The sequence below is a fragment of the Heterostelium album genome (genome assembly GCF_000004825.1).
Source record: "Heterostelium album PN500 unplaced genomic scaffold PPL_contig15, whole genome shotgun sequence".
NCBI classification, from domain to species: Eukaryota; Evosea; class Eumycetozoa; order Acytosteliales; family Acytosteliaceae; genus Heterostelium; species Heterostelium album.
The window spans coordinates 105,685-120,619 of NW_008805092.1; the positions used below are offsets into that span (position 1 = coordinate 105,685).

Here is a 14,935-nt window from a genome sequence, read left to right on the forward strand (position 1 = left end):
CTAATTTATCTGTTTGGAAAAACAATGACTTTCGTCGTTTTCTCCTTTTCCAAAATCATAAAAATCAAATTTTTTATTTTTTTTAAAATCAAATATTAAATTAATTTGATCATTTTCAAGATAGTTATTGATCATTGATTTAAAAATAAAATTATTTATACATATTATTAAAGAGTAGTAGAAGATTACTTTGTTGTTTACATTTCTTTTTAAAACGCAATTTCAAAATCAACATAACAAAGCTGTAAATAAAAGATGAAGAAGATTGTTTGTGTAGCAGTTGTTGGAAAAGCAGTAGGTTTTGATAAGAATAGATCGATCTTTTAAAAGTAGCACCTTTTTTATTAATATTTATAATATAATATTTTTGATTAATCAATGTTAGAATGATCCATTATATTTTCAAGACTTTTCAGGTGGTACTGAAGAGAATAGATTGAAACTACATTATATTGTACATTGTTCATTGGATATCATTGAAGACAAACGTATGTACACATCGATGATTTTAAAGAACTTAATCTCGTTTGATTAGCAATACATATACTTACTTACTAATACAACTAAAATAATATTATTTTTATTGAACAGCCGGTGTAAAGAAAGTTTCAAACGATATGTATTTGGGTTTGCTATACCCAACAGAGGATTACAAGGTATATGGATTCTTGACAAATACAAAGATAAAGTTTATCATCGTAGTATTAGATACTACTGATATCAAAGATTCTGATATTAAAGTTGTAAGTAGAGGAGTCTTGTTGATTGTTAACAATTTGTTATCATATTTATATTATACTAATCAAAAAACAACTATATATAGTTCTTTAAAAAGTTACATTTACGTTATGTAAGAACAGCAAGCAATCCATTCTACAAAGCAAATAAAAAGATTGAATCAAAGATCTTTCAAAATGATGTAGCTGCCATTGTACAATCCCTGTAATAATATAATATAATAAAACATAAAACAAAACAATAAATATTTAAAAACAAACAAACAATAACTCAAAAAGATAAAAGATAAGCAAGAAAGTCAGTTAATGTAAATACATTGTTTTGTTTATTCTCTTTCTTTTACAAAAGTTGTTGTTTTTAATAATTTATTTTATTTTTTATTGATACAAATAATATTAATGTAGTTTTAAATCTTTAATGATTGTACCACCTACACAACAAAAATTAACATATATTCTTATTAGTAAATCATATCTAAACATTCTTTAACTAACTAACTATACTTACACTATTGATTTGTTCGAATTGCGAAAGTAATTGATCTAAATCCTTCTTTGATAGTTCAACCAACAATTGTTCTTTCTTTTCTTCATGGTGATCAATAGTGAGGTTCAACATTAATACATTTTCATTTACACTGTTTATCTTATCACTTGATAATATAAGCTGTTAAATAAAGCAATTGAGTGTTAGTCTGTTATCGAAAAAAGGTTGATCAGATAGCTCTATAGATTGATTGATTGATTTTAGTAAACATACATTCATTTTCCAATCGAAATCAGTTAGAGATGAAGATGAAATAGAAGATAGTTTCTCTGTTAGTTCACGTTTGATATCTTGATAACGTGATACAATGGCATCAGCGATCGTATTGATTGAATCGTCTTGAACTGCAGCAGTCTTTAGATCCTCCACGATCTGCTCTCTCTTTAGTTCACGTCCGACAACACGACTGACAAACACAGCCAAACGTTCAAAGAGTGTTCGGATTGTCTGTAAACCATAGATTGAAAAGTCAACGGGAATAGTTCTACCACAGATATGATCGATCACACTGTGAATCAATGTTTGTACGAGATTCTGACCAGTGATTGAATTCACCAACTTTAAATCGCCATAGAGTAACTCTTGTTGATTAGAAGCACCTTGAATACTATGATATTTATTTCCAGTCATCTTTTTCCTTTACACTGAAATATATATAAATAATTAATAAAAAAACAACTATAAATTTAAAACTAAATTAAAAAAATTAAAAATGAAAGCCTCCTGACACACTGCTGATTGATCAAAGATATTATGAAAAATTAAATGAATTTTCATAATGAAAAGAGTCTTTTTTTTTTTGTTTAATTCTCAAAAAGCAAAGCTTCTTCTTTTTATATAACTTCTTTTTGCTAATATATAAATCATTTTTAAAATTGAAATAGATTCATTTGATATAATATATAGAAACAGTAGATAATAATAAAGAATGAAGTTAACACCAGACAATCTTAGTCAAAAACTAGGCAAAGTATGTAGCAATTTTATAACATTTATAGTAATTGATTACTTTTGATTATTAATATATGATCATTCATTAGAAAATCGATATTGGATCAGTCAGTGAATTATCACTTGATTCAATTGGTGTTATAGAGGTATCTTCATTCGCTAGATTAAAGTGTTTGGAAGTTCTCGATCTCAGTCAGAATCGTCTTCAACAAATCCGTCATATTAAAGGTCTTTTTGATTTGCCAAAGCTTCGTGAACTCAATCTAATTGGTAATCCAGTAACTAAAGCACCAAACTATCGTCATACCGTTGTTGGTAGCATTCCAACCTTACAAGTATTGGATGGAAAGTATGTATTAGATTGATTGATCAATTTTGTTATTTTATCTTTTCTAACACAATATATTTTAATGAAAACAGAGAAATCTCCAATGAAGAAAGAGAAGCATCTAAACTTCCAATTGTAAAAGATCCACTGTCAAACGGTGGTGATAAAGACGATGAAGAGGAAGATGAACCACATGTAGTTGCCAAGCCAGTACCAAAAGTTGTTGAACAACCAAAGTCAACACCGGCACCAGTAGCCGCAACACCAGCACCAACTCCAAAACCAGTCGAACAACCAAAACCAACTCCAGTAGCAACACCAACTCCAAAACCAGTTGAACAACCAAAACCAACTCCAAAGCCAGTGGAACAACCAAAGCCAACTCCAACTCCATCTCCAACACCAGCAGCAGCAGCACAAGCAGCTTCATCTGAACCAACCGTAAGAGAAGTAAACAGAGAAATCAAGAAGAAGTTGGTCATTGACGAAGACGTTCTCTTTGAATCAAGTTCAAAACCAAAATCTATTTCATTTGAAAAGGATGATGTTGATGATTCATTGTAAGTTTATGATACATATTTTAATAGCAGCAGCAACAACAACAACAACAAAAACAACAACAACGAAAATATCAAAAGTTTCAATGTAATTTTAATACTTTACTTTACTTTACTACTTTGATAGGTTCAGCACAGATGACGATTTGAATAAGTTTGAAAAGAAAAAGCCAGCAGCAGCACCAAAGAAAGCTTCGTCTATTACTTTCGTAGATGATGACGAAGACGATTTGTTTGGTTCCTCAAAGAAAAAATCTACAACATCGACAACAAAGAAAGTAGCGGATATTGATGACGATCTATTTGGTGACTTTGAGGAAAAGAGTGGTTTAAGTAAAGATTTCGATATCGATAGTTATCTTAGTTCTCAGAAGGATAGAAAGAAGAGTAATTTATTCGAATAAAATCAAATGATTGCAAGATAACTGTTAAATTATAAAATAAATATAAATGTAAGCTTATTCAGAAAAAATAGTTTTTATCCCTTTTTCTTTAAGTTTGGTAATGGATTTACATTGTTGCCAATATAATTAAGTAGTTTGTACAGGTACCAATATTTCTTATCTTCTTACTTGGTCTAAATGAAACGAAAGAAATATCAACATATTAAAATCAAATCATTATTAGATTTCAAAGTATGAGTGTACAAAGAAACTGGAAAGCTTATTGATTTCACCACAATTTAAATTTTATTACAATAAAAATAGAAAAATAAATATTTACAAATTTCATTTAATATATAAAATTATACCTCAAGAGCTTTGAGGAACCAATTGTATTCACTCTTTTTCCAAAGACCAACAACCAACTTTCTAATTAACCATGGAACTTCGCTGTTGAATGAGTTTTCAACTGCTTTATCATGTTGTGCAGCATCATTTATAAGACAAACAGAGAATTTAAAAAGTCTGTCCTTTCTTGACTGTGTTTGGATATGATTGGCTATATCGTTTTGCTTATTTTTTGGTATGGTCACTACTATAGGTAGAAGAGTTTGTTCTTCGTCCAAAAAGTGAGATACAACACAGTGTCTTGTTTCACTGAATTTCAAGCAAAGCTCTCTAATGATTCGATCGACATCCTCTATTTGATCTTGTACTGATTTTATAGAGAGAAGACTGTTGATGATATCGTTTACTTCACCTTGTAGTCTGTCCCACTCTACGTGTTGTTCGTCTAGCTTCACCAAGAGATTCTTGATGTCCTCTGATTGATCTTTTAGTATTGGAAATACTAATTCATCTTCATGGTGATGATGTTGATGGAGAAATTCGAAAACATTACGAATTGCCTTGACCACAGTGGATATTTCACCAACTGATTTTGGATTCCATGAATTTAATTTATTCTCAATTAGTTCGAAAGCTCTAAATATTGTAGAATGTGCCTAAGGTTTTTAATATTAGAATAAGATTTCTTGCAAGCAAGTTTCAATATTTAAATTGATAGTTTACCCAAATCCAACCAGGCATATGAAAATCTTTATTGGCTAGAATATCAGTATAATCTGATTTAGTGTATATGAATTTATTATTTTCTTTGATAATAGACATTTTGTTAGACAATTATTGTTTATTTTGTGAATATAAAAGTTAAAAATAATAATGATTGTTTGTGAATTTAAATATTAAATATAAGAATGGTTTTTTGATTGTTTGTTGAATGATTTCTATTTAGATACAACTTAATTTATATAAACAGAAAACTATAAAACTTTTTTATTAGTTTATTTCTTTAAGAAACTTGAAACTGTCAATTTTCGCATTAACATAAAAAACATTCAAACTGATCAATTTGAATAATTTTATTAATAGAATATGTGATTAAACACCACAAAATAAACATCAAAAAAACAGTCGACCCACAAAAAATAAATCTGAACATTTTTTTAAAAAATTAAGAAATATTAAAATTTTATTAATTTTTTTTTAATGTTTTTTTTCATTATGACATCTTTGGTTATGTTTGTTGAACCTCTTTGATGCCAACACTGACACAATACCAACAGCAATAAGTAATATTGCAAACAAACAAGTTGGAGCAACTAATTGTTGAACATAATCACTTTAGTAAAATTACAAGAAAAATAGTTAGTTTAGAATGAGATTGTTGTTACTACGATTTCAAAAAAAAAAAGTTCGGTTAAACACTTACTATTCCTCTTCACAAAGTTGATATTCAATTGATTTTACAAATGGCACCAAATTGGCACAGCTAATTAGTGGTAGTACTTGGTTCGACCAGATGCCCTGGAATATAAGGAGTGCGTCGACACCATCGACTGCGGTCTGACTATAGTTTGCGATGTCTTGGTTCTTACACTGGGCTTCGCAGTCTTTGACAGATGGTAGTTGTTTGACGTGGCAGGTCACTAGTTTGCCACCGGATTGCAGACATTGCTGTGCGTTGTTTCCAGCGTTGAACGGACATTCCGCAGGATCGGCGCCACGATAGCATCCATATTCAAAATCGTAGATCGAAACATTAGTGTAGAGTTCGATCGTTTTGTTGTTACACGCCGGCAGTCCACTGCAATCGAGGACGTTTCTCTTGACCGGTGGATGTTGGTAGCCGTCGGGATAGTCGTCGAACTGCAAGTCACACAAACTTCCGAAACCACCATCGCCACACGCCTCAGTGTACGAGCTATTCAACAATCCAGTAACGGTGGTCACCAGATCATCAAAGACAGACATCGTGGCACTTCCATTCTGGCAGCCATTAAACACCTCATTTACAAGAGGATTGGTAAAGTTGGCTTGTGAAACGGTTCCGTTTCCATAGTTAATAGTATAGGATTGACAAAGATCGGAAATTAAGAAATTACTAGAGTAGTGGACACTGAAAGTAATCCACATCAATGGTAATATTATAATTATGATAATCGCAGACCTATTAATTTCATTGGAAATAATTAGTACTTTTTAGGTTTAATTTAAAAATTAACAACAATATATATGTACATACATAAAAGCTAGTTGTGGAATATTAAAAATAGAAAAAGCCAAGACACCGCATGCTATGAGAGCAAATATTAATACAACAAGAGTAATACTGTTACGATAAGTGTTATAGTGAATGACACGGTCATTTATTCCATGTGCATCTTTCTTTAGGCCAATAGCATCTTGCAAGATATTCTGAACTTGTTGGTAGAGTATCTCTTTGTCAGTGATGTTGGCATAGATTTCCAATCTTTCGAATTCCGTCGAATTCAATTGTTGTGTAATGTTATAAACCTCCTTATAGGTTTCGTCTGCTTTATCACAAATCTCTTTACCTATATTTTTTAATCCATTTGTTAATTTAACATTTCCATGTAAACAAGTTATAAATAATGGACTTTTTGTTAAATACAATAAAAAGGAAAATAATAATTATTAATATTATTTGTTTTCTTCTTTTTTTTTTTCTATTTCTCCACTTACATTGAACATCCAACTAAAATTATAACAACAACTCTTAGTGTAAATATTTGACAATTTGTGTAACCTTCGCCAAATTGCTCGATGAATCTACCTTTGGGAACAAAGAATCCTCGGGATCCGTGACAACCACCAAACAAAGTTGATCTGCCAAGCCAAAAGAAAATAGAGATGATGAGAATTGTGAATGCAATGATAAGTGTTACACCAGAGGTAAGGATTACAGCTTCGCCATATTTTTCATAGTCACACGATTCTATTGGTGTGCCACCACAATAGCCTTGAGGATATTTACTCAATTTCAAATCTGATGTAAAATATGTATATTTTTGTTGGTCAGCATATCGATCGGAACCACCAAAAACTGGTAATATCCAATTAAAATTTAACATTAAAAATATTATTTTTATTAGATTAAACATTATTATATATTTATATATATTTTTATACAAAGAATGATGATTGTTTCATAATATTTTTTTTACTATATTAAAACAACAATTTTTTTAAAACAATACTATTATTTGAATATTTAAATATTAAAAAAAAAAAAGAAAAAAAGGAAAAAAGAAAAAGAAAGATAAGAAAAAAAGAATATTATAATAAATAATTTTATTTGTTTGATTTTATTGTTGGATTATTTAGTGTTGTTTGTTTGATAAATGAACTATTTTTATATATTACTATAATTTACAAAAACAATCACAAACCATCTTAAATAACAATACCAATAACATCATCATTCTCCTCACTCTCATTTTCTCTTGTGATAAATATCATACTGTTGTTGGTGGTGGTATTCAAGATGATGTATTATTGTTTTAATTGGTTGGTTCGTTTTTTTGTATAGTGTTGGTTTTTTCATCACATTTTTACTGTTGGTGAAAATCAAAGGTAAACATAAAAACACCACTCCTCAAACTGAAATATTATTATTTTAAAATAGATAGATTTTATTTTAAGTATATTATTTGGAATAGTATTTATTTTTTGAACGACGAATATGTAAATTGATTATATTAATAAATAAATAAAATTAAAATCAGAATCAAATATTTTCACCCCAATAAAATCAGACCACCACCAAATTAAAACTATTAATTTCAAATATTTTTATATTAATAGATTGACATTAACAACACATCAGTCAGTATCACTTGATCATTGAAAATCCAAAATTAAAATTATAATAAATAAATATTTAAAAATTTAAAATTAGTAATTTATTAATTTGTTAATATATTAGTAACATATTAATTAGAATATTGTTAATCAAATCTAATCTCATTAAAATTTTAACCAATCAGATCAATCAACTTTGTAGAATATTAAAAATATGATTTTAATGGTGGTTGATTTTTTATTTTACAGGTCTGGTGAATCCAATTGGAAACTCAGATTGCAGTTAAACTTTTGATCAGTTTGAAAATTTATTATTATTATTCTTTAAAATAAATTGTGTGTATTATTTGATTGTTTTATTTAGTAACCATTAAAGTACCTAAAATAGAAAAAAAAAAAAGTGTTATTACAATATGTAAATAAAAAAAATGGATAACATTTGAATTCATATTTACCATTTGGTACCAATCCAGCTGCCAACAATGTTGTTGATTTCATTTCTGCACTATCGTAAATCTTTCTTGGATAGGTGGTCGAAAGTTTGAAAGATCCACTCTGTCCATTGGCAGCCAAATGTGCATGAACAGTGCTCAATGTATCGGTTGGTTTAAATGTTGCTCTAACAACTTCACCTGTTTGTAAACGAATCTAAAAGAATAAAAAATAGTATATCAGTATCACATAATAATTATTCTACACGTATCGATATGATAATACATACTTGAATTAAAACTTGATCTGGTACGGCAGTTGGAGCGGTTGGTGTTACAACTGCAGGCGCAGGTGCGGCAGCTGGAGCGGCTTCAGGAACTGGAGTACCGGTCTTCTTGGCAGCTCTCTCGAGCTTGTCTTGAGCGATCTTATCACGAATACGTTGTTTGGCTCTGAGTTCATCTTCCTTCTCCTTCTTGGCCTTTTCAGTTTCACGCTTGATCTGTTGTTCTTGCCACTTGGTGAGTGATTCCTGTTGCATCTTGCCACTGGATCTACGAGTGATTTCACGATCAATCTCACGCTTGGCTTCGTCCTCTGCCTTCTTCTTACGGAGCTCGAGGATACGTGCCTCCAACTTTTCACGCTGCAACTTTCGCTCCTCGTCGGTCAACTGTGGATTTACAATGTCTTTTTCGTGTGCAGTGAAATCATGATCAGCCGGATGCTTACCGGAATCCTTACAAACCTGACACAAATCATAGTTTGGACACTTATTACACTTGTATCTGATACCAACAATTTGTTGTGTACAGATATCACATAATGCATTATGTAAAGTTGGTTCGGATGTTGAAGATGATGGTGTTGTAGTTGATGAAGATGAATCCGTTGTTGTTGATGAAGTAGTTGTTGTAGTTGAACTATTATTATTATTATTATTGTTATTATTGTTATTATTGTTATTATTATCATTTGATAAAGGTTCATCAATATCGGGATTATCCATATTTGCGAAAATCCATTCCATGGCGGCGTTGGTCGATTCATTCTTTACGATCAAGAGTGCTTTGACCGCTCTATTCTCTGGGAATCCCATTTCCTTCAACTCTGATAACATCTGTGGGTTTGCTTTCAATGGTTCGTTGCTGGTCTTTGGCATCTGATTCTGTAAGTCCAACAATCTAGAGGTACCAGAACCACCGCTACCTAGAGCATGTCCCGGTGTATTGAACGATACATTCGCAGGTAGATACTTCTCGAGTGTCGATTTCAATTGACCTGGATCAGCACCTGAAAACTCTGCAACCTTCTTTGAATTCAAAAAGAATTGGAAAGTTGGCATTGCCGATACTGAACATTGTTGTGCAGTTGCCTAATTAGAGCAATAAAAATATTATCATTATAAATTAGATTATTATTTCCATTAAAAAAAAACTAAAATGATGATGATAATCTCTTACTTCCCATTCACTCTCTTTCTTTCTCTTTCTCTTTCTCTCTCTCACTAATGATAATCAAGTTTTGTTTATACATACACGACATTTATCAACGTCACACTTTAAAAATACAGCTTTTTGTTGGTATTGTGGTTGAGATGCAAGTTGTTCAAAAACTGGTGAAATCATACGACATGGTCCACACCATCTAAAATATATTAAATAATGATGATGATGATGATGATTAATGATTGAAATCTTTTCTTATTAAATAGCTAATATTAATGATAAACTTACACAGCAGTGAAATCTACAATAACTAACTTTTCACCTGCTTTCTTTAACTCTGAATGCAACTGTCCATCAGATATTTCTATTTAATAAAGATTTTTTCAAAATAAAAAGATAAGTACAATTGTATTAAACTTTGTTACAAGTAAATAATAAACTAAACTAAACTATACATACCAATAACAGTCATTTTAGTAGTATTATTATTATTATTTATAAATAAAATATGAAAAAATATTATATATTTGACAAAGTTTAAATTAAATTAAAAAAAGTGTGAACTGTTAAAAAAAAAATATACAAAAAAAAAATTTAATTTTTAATGATCAAAAACAGGGAGAATTAATAATCATTGAAATTTCTGTAGTTTTTCTTAAACTTAATGATGCAAGTGAATTCAGGACTCATCTTGTTTTCAATGACATTATCTAATCTTTTTAATTTAAATCCTATTGATATATAATTTGATATCATTTGTTTGAATGAAAATCTTGGACATAACAATATTAAATGACAGAGAATGAAAATAAAATAGTTTCCTATCCACCAATTGTAAACAACTCAAAATAAAGTAAAATGTTGGCACTCATCATATTATAAAATATAAATGGTGAATCTATTCGCATACCTCAATTCCAGTAATTCTTTCTACCACCGTATTTTTATTTTATTCCCTTCATTTTCTTAATTTTCATTTGAAATTCAAAAATTACTGATATATAATAATGTTGATCTTTGAACCAAAACATTGCAAAAAAAAAAATATATAAAAAAAAAAATAAAAAAATCAAATTTTTTCAAAAAAAAAAAAAAAAAAAAAAAAAACTACCCAACAGTTTACTGACATTGTTATTTTTGTCTTTGGTTTTTATTGCGTTGGTTGTTATTGTTGTTGAACACTTAAAATATACTGTATGTATATAAAGTACTCTTAATAGATTAGATTTACTTTTCACTAATGATTCAAAAAATATATTTTACTAATTCAATCATCTAAATATTAAACATGTATGTTAACTTTCATTCTAACATTTCTCTTTTTTTTTTTTCTTTTTTTTTCTAACACAACAAACTTAAAACATAAACCTACAAAAAGAAATCAATTATATAAAATCATTGTCATCATTATTGATTTTCATCATTCAATTAGTCAATCAATCAATCAATCATTCATCTATAATTAATTCTTATAGAATTGTATATAGATCGGTTTACTATTGTAGATTTATTAACAAATCTTTCTTTCATTCATATTTCAACGAATATAACAACATTTGCGTTCAAATATTCAATCGAAATCAATTCAGACAATAACATTAACCAATAGCATCAAAGATATCGAATCTCATTCAGTCTGACTTCAAAATCTGTTAAACTATGTCGATGAACAACAGTAACTCTTTTTCACAGAATCGTGGTGGTGGTGATCTTCGAGACTCTCGAGACAATGGATCTCGAGGAGATATGGGTAGTCGTGATATGGGTAATCGTGATATGGGTGGTCGAGACATGGGAGGTAGAGATATGGGAAGTCGAGAGCCATCAAACAAACTCTATATTCGCTTGGAAGGTGTGCCTTCATTCACTGACAAAGATCTCTATGAACTCTTTATCAAATATGGCAAAATTACAAATCATGCTTGGAAGATTGGTTTTGGATTTGTTGTATGTATCATTTCATTAATTCATTCTCTTCATCATTATCTTTATCATCATCATATATTATCATATCATTCAACTCTCTCTCTCTTCTTTCTCTCCAATATCAAAAATCATATGATGTTTGGTCAATCACAGTCAAGTCAAACTTTGGTTTAATGTGAGCAATGATCGACTCTGTAGATTTTTTTTTTTTTAATTTTTTATTTTAAACTTTTAAAAACTTTTTTTTTGCCTCAGATGATCAAAAAAAAAAAAAAAAAAAAAAAATCTCTCTCATTCTTTTTTATTTATTTATTATAACCTAATAACTATGCAATTATTGGCAAATTCAATTCGAATCTAATCAAAAAAAAAAAAACAAAATGATGGAAAAATGATTCTTCATCTTAATCTTCTTCCTCTTCATTAAATTTTTAAAGGAATATCAAAGTGTTAATCAAGCATTGGATGCAATCAGCCAACTTCAATCTACTATGGTAATGGGCAAAAAGATATTCATTGACTTTTCGAGTTCAAAGCGAGAGCGTCATCCAATGTCCACTATCATCACTCCGAAAGCACCTCGTGTCTACATCAACTACGACAATGAATCTACTCATCCCAATGATTTGAAAGCACTGTTCTCCAGTGTCGGTGAAATCATCCACAATCACTTTGTCGACAAGAAGGGCTATGGATTCGTCGAGTATGCCACCGTTGAAGAAGCCGAACGTGCCATCAGCCAATATCATGGTTACGAAATTCACAATCGTAAACTACTTGTAAATTATGCAACAATGCCAGGTACTAAACCAAGATCAAGTAAGTTAATAATTTAACTATATATTTATAAATATAAAGCTTATAACTAATAACTAATTCTTCTTTCTTCTTATTTCTAAAGGATCAAGATCTCCTCGTTCAATAAAGAGGACAAGATATCATAGTCCAAGAGGTGGTAGAAGTATGAGTAGAAGTAGAAGTCCTGGTGGAACAAGTAACAACAACAACATGAGTGGCTCCTCTTTGAACCAATCTTTTAATTCAAACAACAATAGCTTTGATAGCAATTCCAACAACAATAGCAACAACAACTACAATAATGGTAATTTCACCAATCAAAAGTCCTACAATATGAGAAGTGGCGGAAGTAGAAGTAGAAGTCCTGTCAGGGGTAGATCCAGAAGTAGATCAAACTCTCCAGATTCCAAAAATAGAATGAACAGCAACAACAACTACAACAATAATACCAACAACGGTGGTAATAACAGTGGTGGAATGAGAGGTCGTTCACCAATCAGAAGAAACTATTCGCCATCCAAAGATAACTATAACTCTTTCATTGGTAATTCAAATTACAATTCTCGTAATAATAATAGTTCTCACATTGATAATGCCGATAAAAATCAATACCGTCCAAACAAGTATTTAAGTTCTCATAGAAGCAGTGTGAGTAACAACGATAATTATCAAGGTAGTAGTTATAATAACAATAACAATCAACAACAATATAATAATAACAACAACAATTATAATAACTACAATAATAATAATAATAGCAACAGCAGTAATATTAGTCAACAATATCAGAGTAATGATATTTCTTCAAATCAAAATAGTAATACTTATAGCCAAGATATCAATAGTAGTAATAATACAAATCAAACATCGATAGCCAATGAAACAAAGATTTCAATGTCGAGATCAAGGTCGAGATCTCATTCACGTTCAAGACGTTCAAGAAGATCGAGATCAAAATCTCAGTCTCGCTCAAGATCGAGATCTCCAATTCCAACACCACAACAGAGTGTCGAAGCCGAAATGACAATCCCCTACGACGAGACAGATTCTATCTCAACAAAAGTAAACACCAATTCGCCAACTAAAGATTCCGATGACGATTGCAATCCAATGGTCTCGAGTGAATTTTCAATCACCCCAACAAGCGAAATTGCTGATATTACTCACCCAGTGGCTGCAATTACCGATTCGATCCAAGACGATGAAAAAATCAGCAAACCAAGCTATTCCACTGAAGATATTGCTGCCAGTCCCTCATATTCGACAAGCACTTCCGCTTCAAGTCACAGAAGATCACTGTCGCCAATGCATTCTCCAAATCCAAAACATGTTTCTTCGCAATATTCGACAAGCACTTCCACTTCTAGATCACACCATCCGGTCCCTTCACCCCAAAGTCAGTCTCAATCTCAATCTTATTCAACCAAAGTAAAAGAAGAAAAGAAATCTTCCAGTCACTCGTCATCCATTCAACCATCAACGAATCATCATTCTCATAGCCAACATTCATCCCACTCTAATCAGTCTGGTGGTGTACTTGTCAACGAGTCTATATCACAGGATATTCGTAACACCAAAGATAATATTATCAAAGAAGTTTTCATGGTAAGATTCTTTTTTATTTTATTTTATTATATTGTCAGCAAATTAATATTCATTCTATTATCTTTTTTTTATTTATTTTTTAGTTATTTGATGAAATGAAAAAACATTATACAAGAGAGTGTTATGTTCAAACCGATGTTTTGAAATCAGATATCTACAGCCACCGTAAAGATACAACCAACAAACATGAAAATACTTTAAGAAAATTTGAAGAGCAGTTATCTTTTCTTCGTAGAATCTCTAGTGTCTCTGAATCGAACCATTTAAATTTAAAGGACTTTCAAGGTGCTCAATCAAGCTTCCAAGTGGATATCAATTTTCTCAAATCCGATATAACCTCATTGAAAATGGAAATGAAAGACTGCAACTCTAAGCTGGATCACGTTTTGCAAGAGCTCAGATCAATCTCTGGTGCCGTCAAGAACTGTGCTTCACAAGACCAAATCAATTCTGTAAATACCGAGCTGAGAAGAGTAGCAGAAGCCAGTCAGAATGCATCGAATGGCTCTGTCATGAAAAAGCTATTTCCAATCGACGCACTCTCAAACAAACTGTTCAATGTGGAAGCCAAGTTGGAATCACTCGAAACCTCAATGACAAAGCAGTTTGACAATATGAAGAACGAAATCCTCACTCAAAATGCCATTCAGGGAATGGTTCAAGAAGATAAAAAAAGAGCACCAACAAGAAAGAAATCAGATAAATAGACTCTTTCCATGAAACAGCCAATCATTCTATCTCGAAATCAATTCCTTCCTACATAAAAATATTTAATGTTAATAATAATAATCATCAGAAATGTTCATCATCCATTAATTCATTCTTCTTCTTTCTTTTTCAACTGGTAATTCAATGTTGTTCATTATTCTACTTTCACACATTATGATAGAGAGTCAATAGTTCATTCTATCAAACTTCATCAATGTTAAACTATCCAAAAGTACTTTGTTGGGTATTAAATTTTTGTCATTATAATTAAATAAAAATTTTCTTATTTTGTACAACAACGCAATTTAATTAAATTGAAAAATAATTTAGAGTATTTTATTACTTATATTA

General features: G+C 30.5%; 7 protein-coding genes across 7 annotated transcripts; 3 read left to right on the plus strand and 4 right to left on the minus strand.

Moving 5' to 3' along the window:
- Nucleotides 1–255: 255 nt before the first annotated feature.
- Nucleotides 256–946, plus strand: trappc2l (trafficking protein particle complex subunit 2-like protein; the record flags this gene model as incomplete). The annotated part of the gene is made up of 4 exons (XM_020577107.1): nucleotides 256–294; nucleotides 386–488; nucleotides 592–743; nucleotides 836–946. The coding sequence occupies 4 exons, from the start codon at nucleotides 256–258 to the stop codon at nucleotides 944–946; spliced, it is 405 nt and encodes a 134-aa protein (XP_020432781.1).
- Nucleotides 947–1,144: 198 nt separating this feature from the next.
- commd8 (COMM domain-containing protein 8) lies at nucleotides 1,145–1,914 on the minus strand (the record flags this gene model as incomplete). Its single annotated transcript, XM_020577108.1, has 3 exons — nucleotides 1,145–1,168; nucleotides 1,246–1,404; nucleotides 1,498–1,914. The coding sequence occupies 3 exons, from the start codon at nucleotides 1,912–1,914 to the stop codon at nucleotides 1,145–1,147; spliced, it is 600 nt and encodes a 199-aa protein (XP_020432782.1).
- A 298-nt stretch (nucleotides 1,915–2,212) lies between these two features.
- PPL_06246 (leucine-rich repeat-containing protein) lies at nucleotides 2,213–3,524 on the plus strand (the record flags this gene model as incomplete). The annotated part of the gene is made up of 4 exons (XM_020577109.1): nucleotides 2,213–2,254; nucleotides 2,325–2,584; nucleotides 2,656–3,123; nucleotides 3,248–3,524. 4 exons carry the CDS (start codon nucleotides 2,213–2,215, stop codon nucleotides 3,522–3,524), a joined length of 1,047 nt encoding a protein of 348 aa, XP_020432783.1.
- Nucleotides 3,525–3,865: 341 nt separating this feature from the next.
- Nucleotides 3,866–4,673, minus strand: PPL_06247 (hemerythrin domain-containing protein; the record flags this gene model as incomplete). Its single annotated transcript, XM_020577110.1, has 2 exons — nucleotides 3,866–4,507; nucleotides 4,575–4,673. 2 exons carry the CDS (start codon nucleotides 4,671–4,673, stop codon nucleotides 3,866–3,868), a joined length of 741 nt encoding a protein of 246 aa, XP_020432784.1.
- Nucleotides 4,674–5,048: 375 nt separating this feature from the next.
- PPL_06248 (uncharacterized protein) lies at nucleotides 5,049–6,937 on the minus strand (the record flags this gene model as incomplete). The annotated part of the gene is made up of 4 exons (XM_020577111.1): nucleotides 5,049–5,184; nucleotides 5,275–6,012; nucleotides 6,088–6,462; nucleotides 6,549–6,937. The coding sequence occupies 4 exons, from the start codon at nucleotides 6,935–6,937 to the stop codon at nucleotides 5,049–5,051; spliced, it is 1,638 nt and encodes a 545-aa protein (XP_020432785.1).
- A 1,086-nt stretch (nucleotides 6,938–8,023) lies between these two features.
- On the minus strand, nucleotides 8,024–10,019 carry PPL_06249 (ZZ-type zinc finger-containing protein; the record flags this gene model as incomplete). The annotated part of the gene is made up of 7 exons (XM_020577112.1): nucleotides 8,024–8,046; nucleotides 8,123–8,315; nucleotides 8,389–9,474; nucleotides 9,563–9,606; nucleotides 9,634–9,746; nucleotides 9,836–9,911; nucleotides 10,007–10,019. 7 exons carry the CDS (start codon nucleotides 10,017–10,019, stop codon nucleotides 8,024–8,026), a joined length of 1,548 nt encoding a protein of 515 aa, XP_020432786.1.
- Nucleotides 10,020–11,206: 1,187 nt separating this feature from the next.
- On the plus strand, nucleotides 11,207–14,583 carry PPL_06250 (uncharacterized protein; the record flags this gene model as incomplete). Its single annotated transcript, XM_020577113.1, has 4 exons — nucleotides 11,207–11,494; nucleotides 11,911–12,292; nucleotides 12,375–13,876; nucleotides 13,960–14,583. 4 exons carry the CDS (start codon nucleotides 11,207–11,209, stop codon nucleotides 14,581–14,583), a joined length of 2,796 nt encoding a protein of 931 aa, XP_020432787.1.
- Between the last annotated feature and the right edge of the window lie 352 nt (nucleotides 14,584–14,935).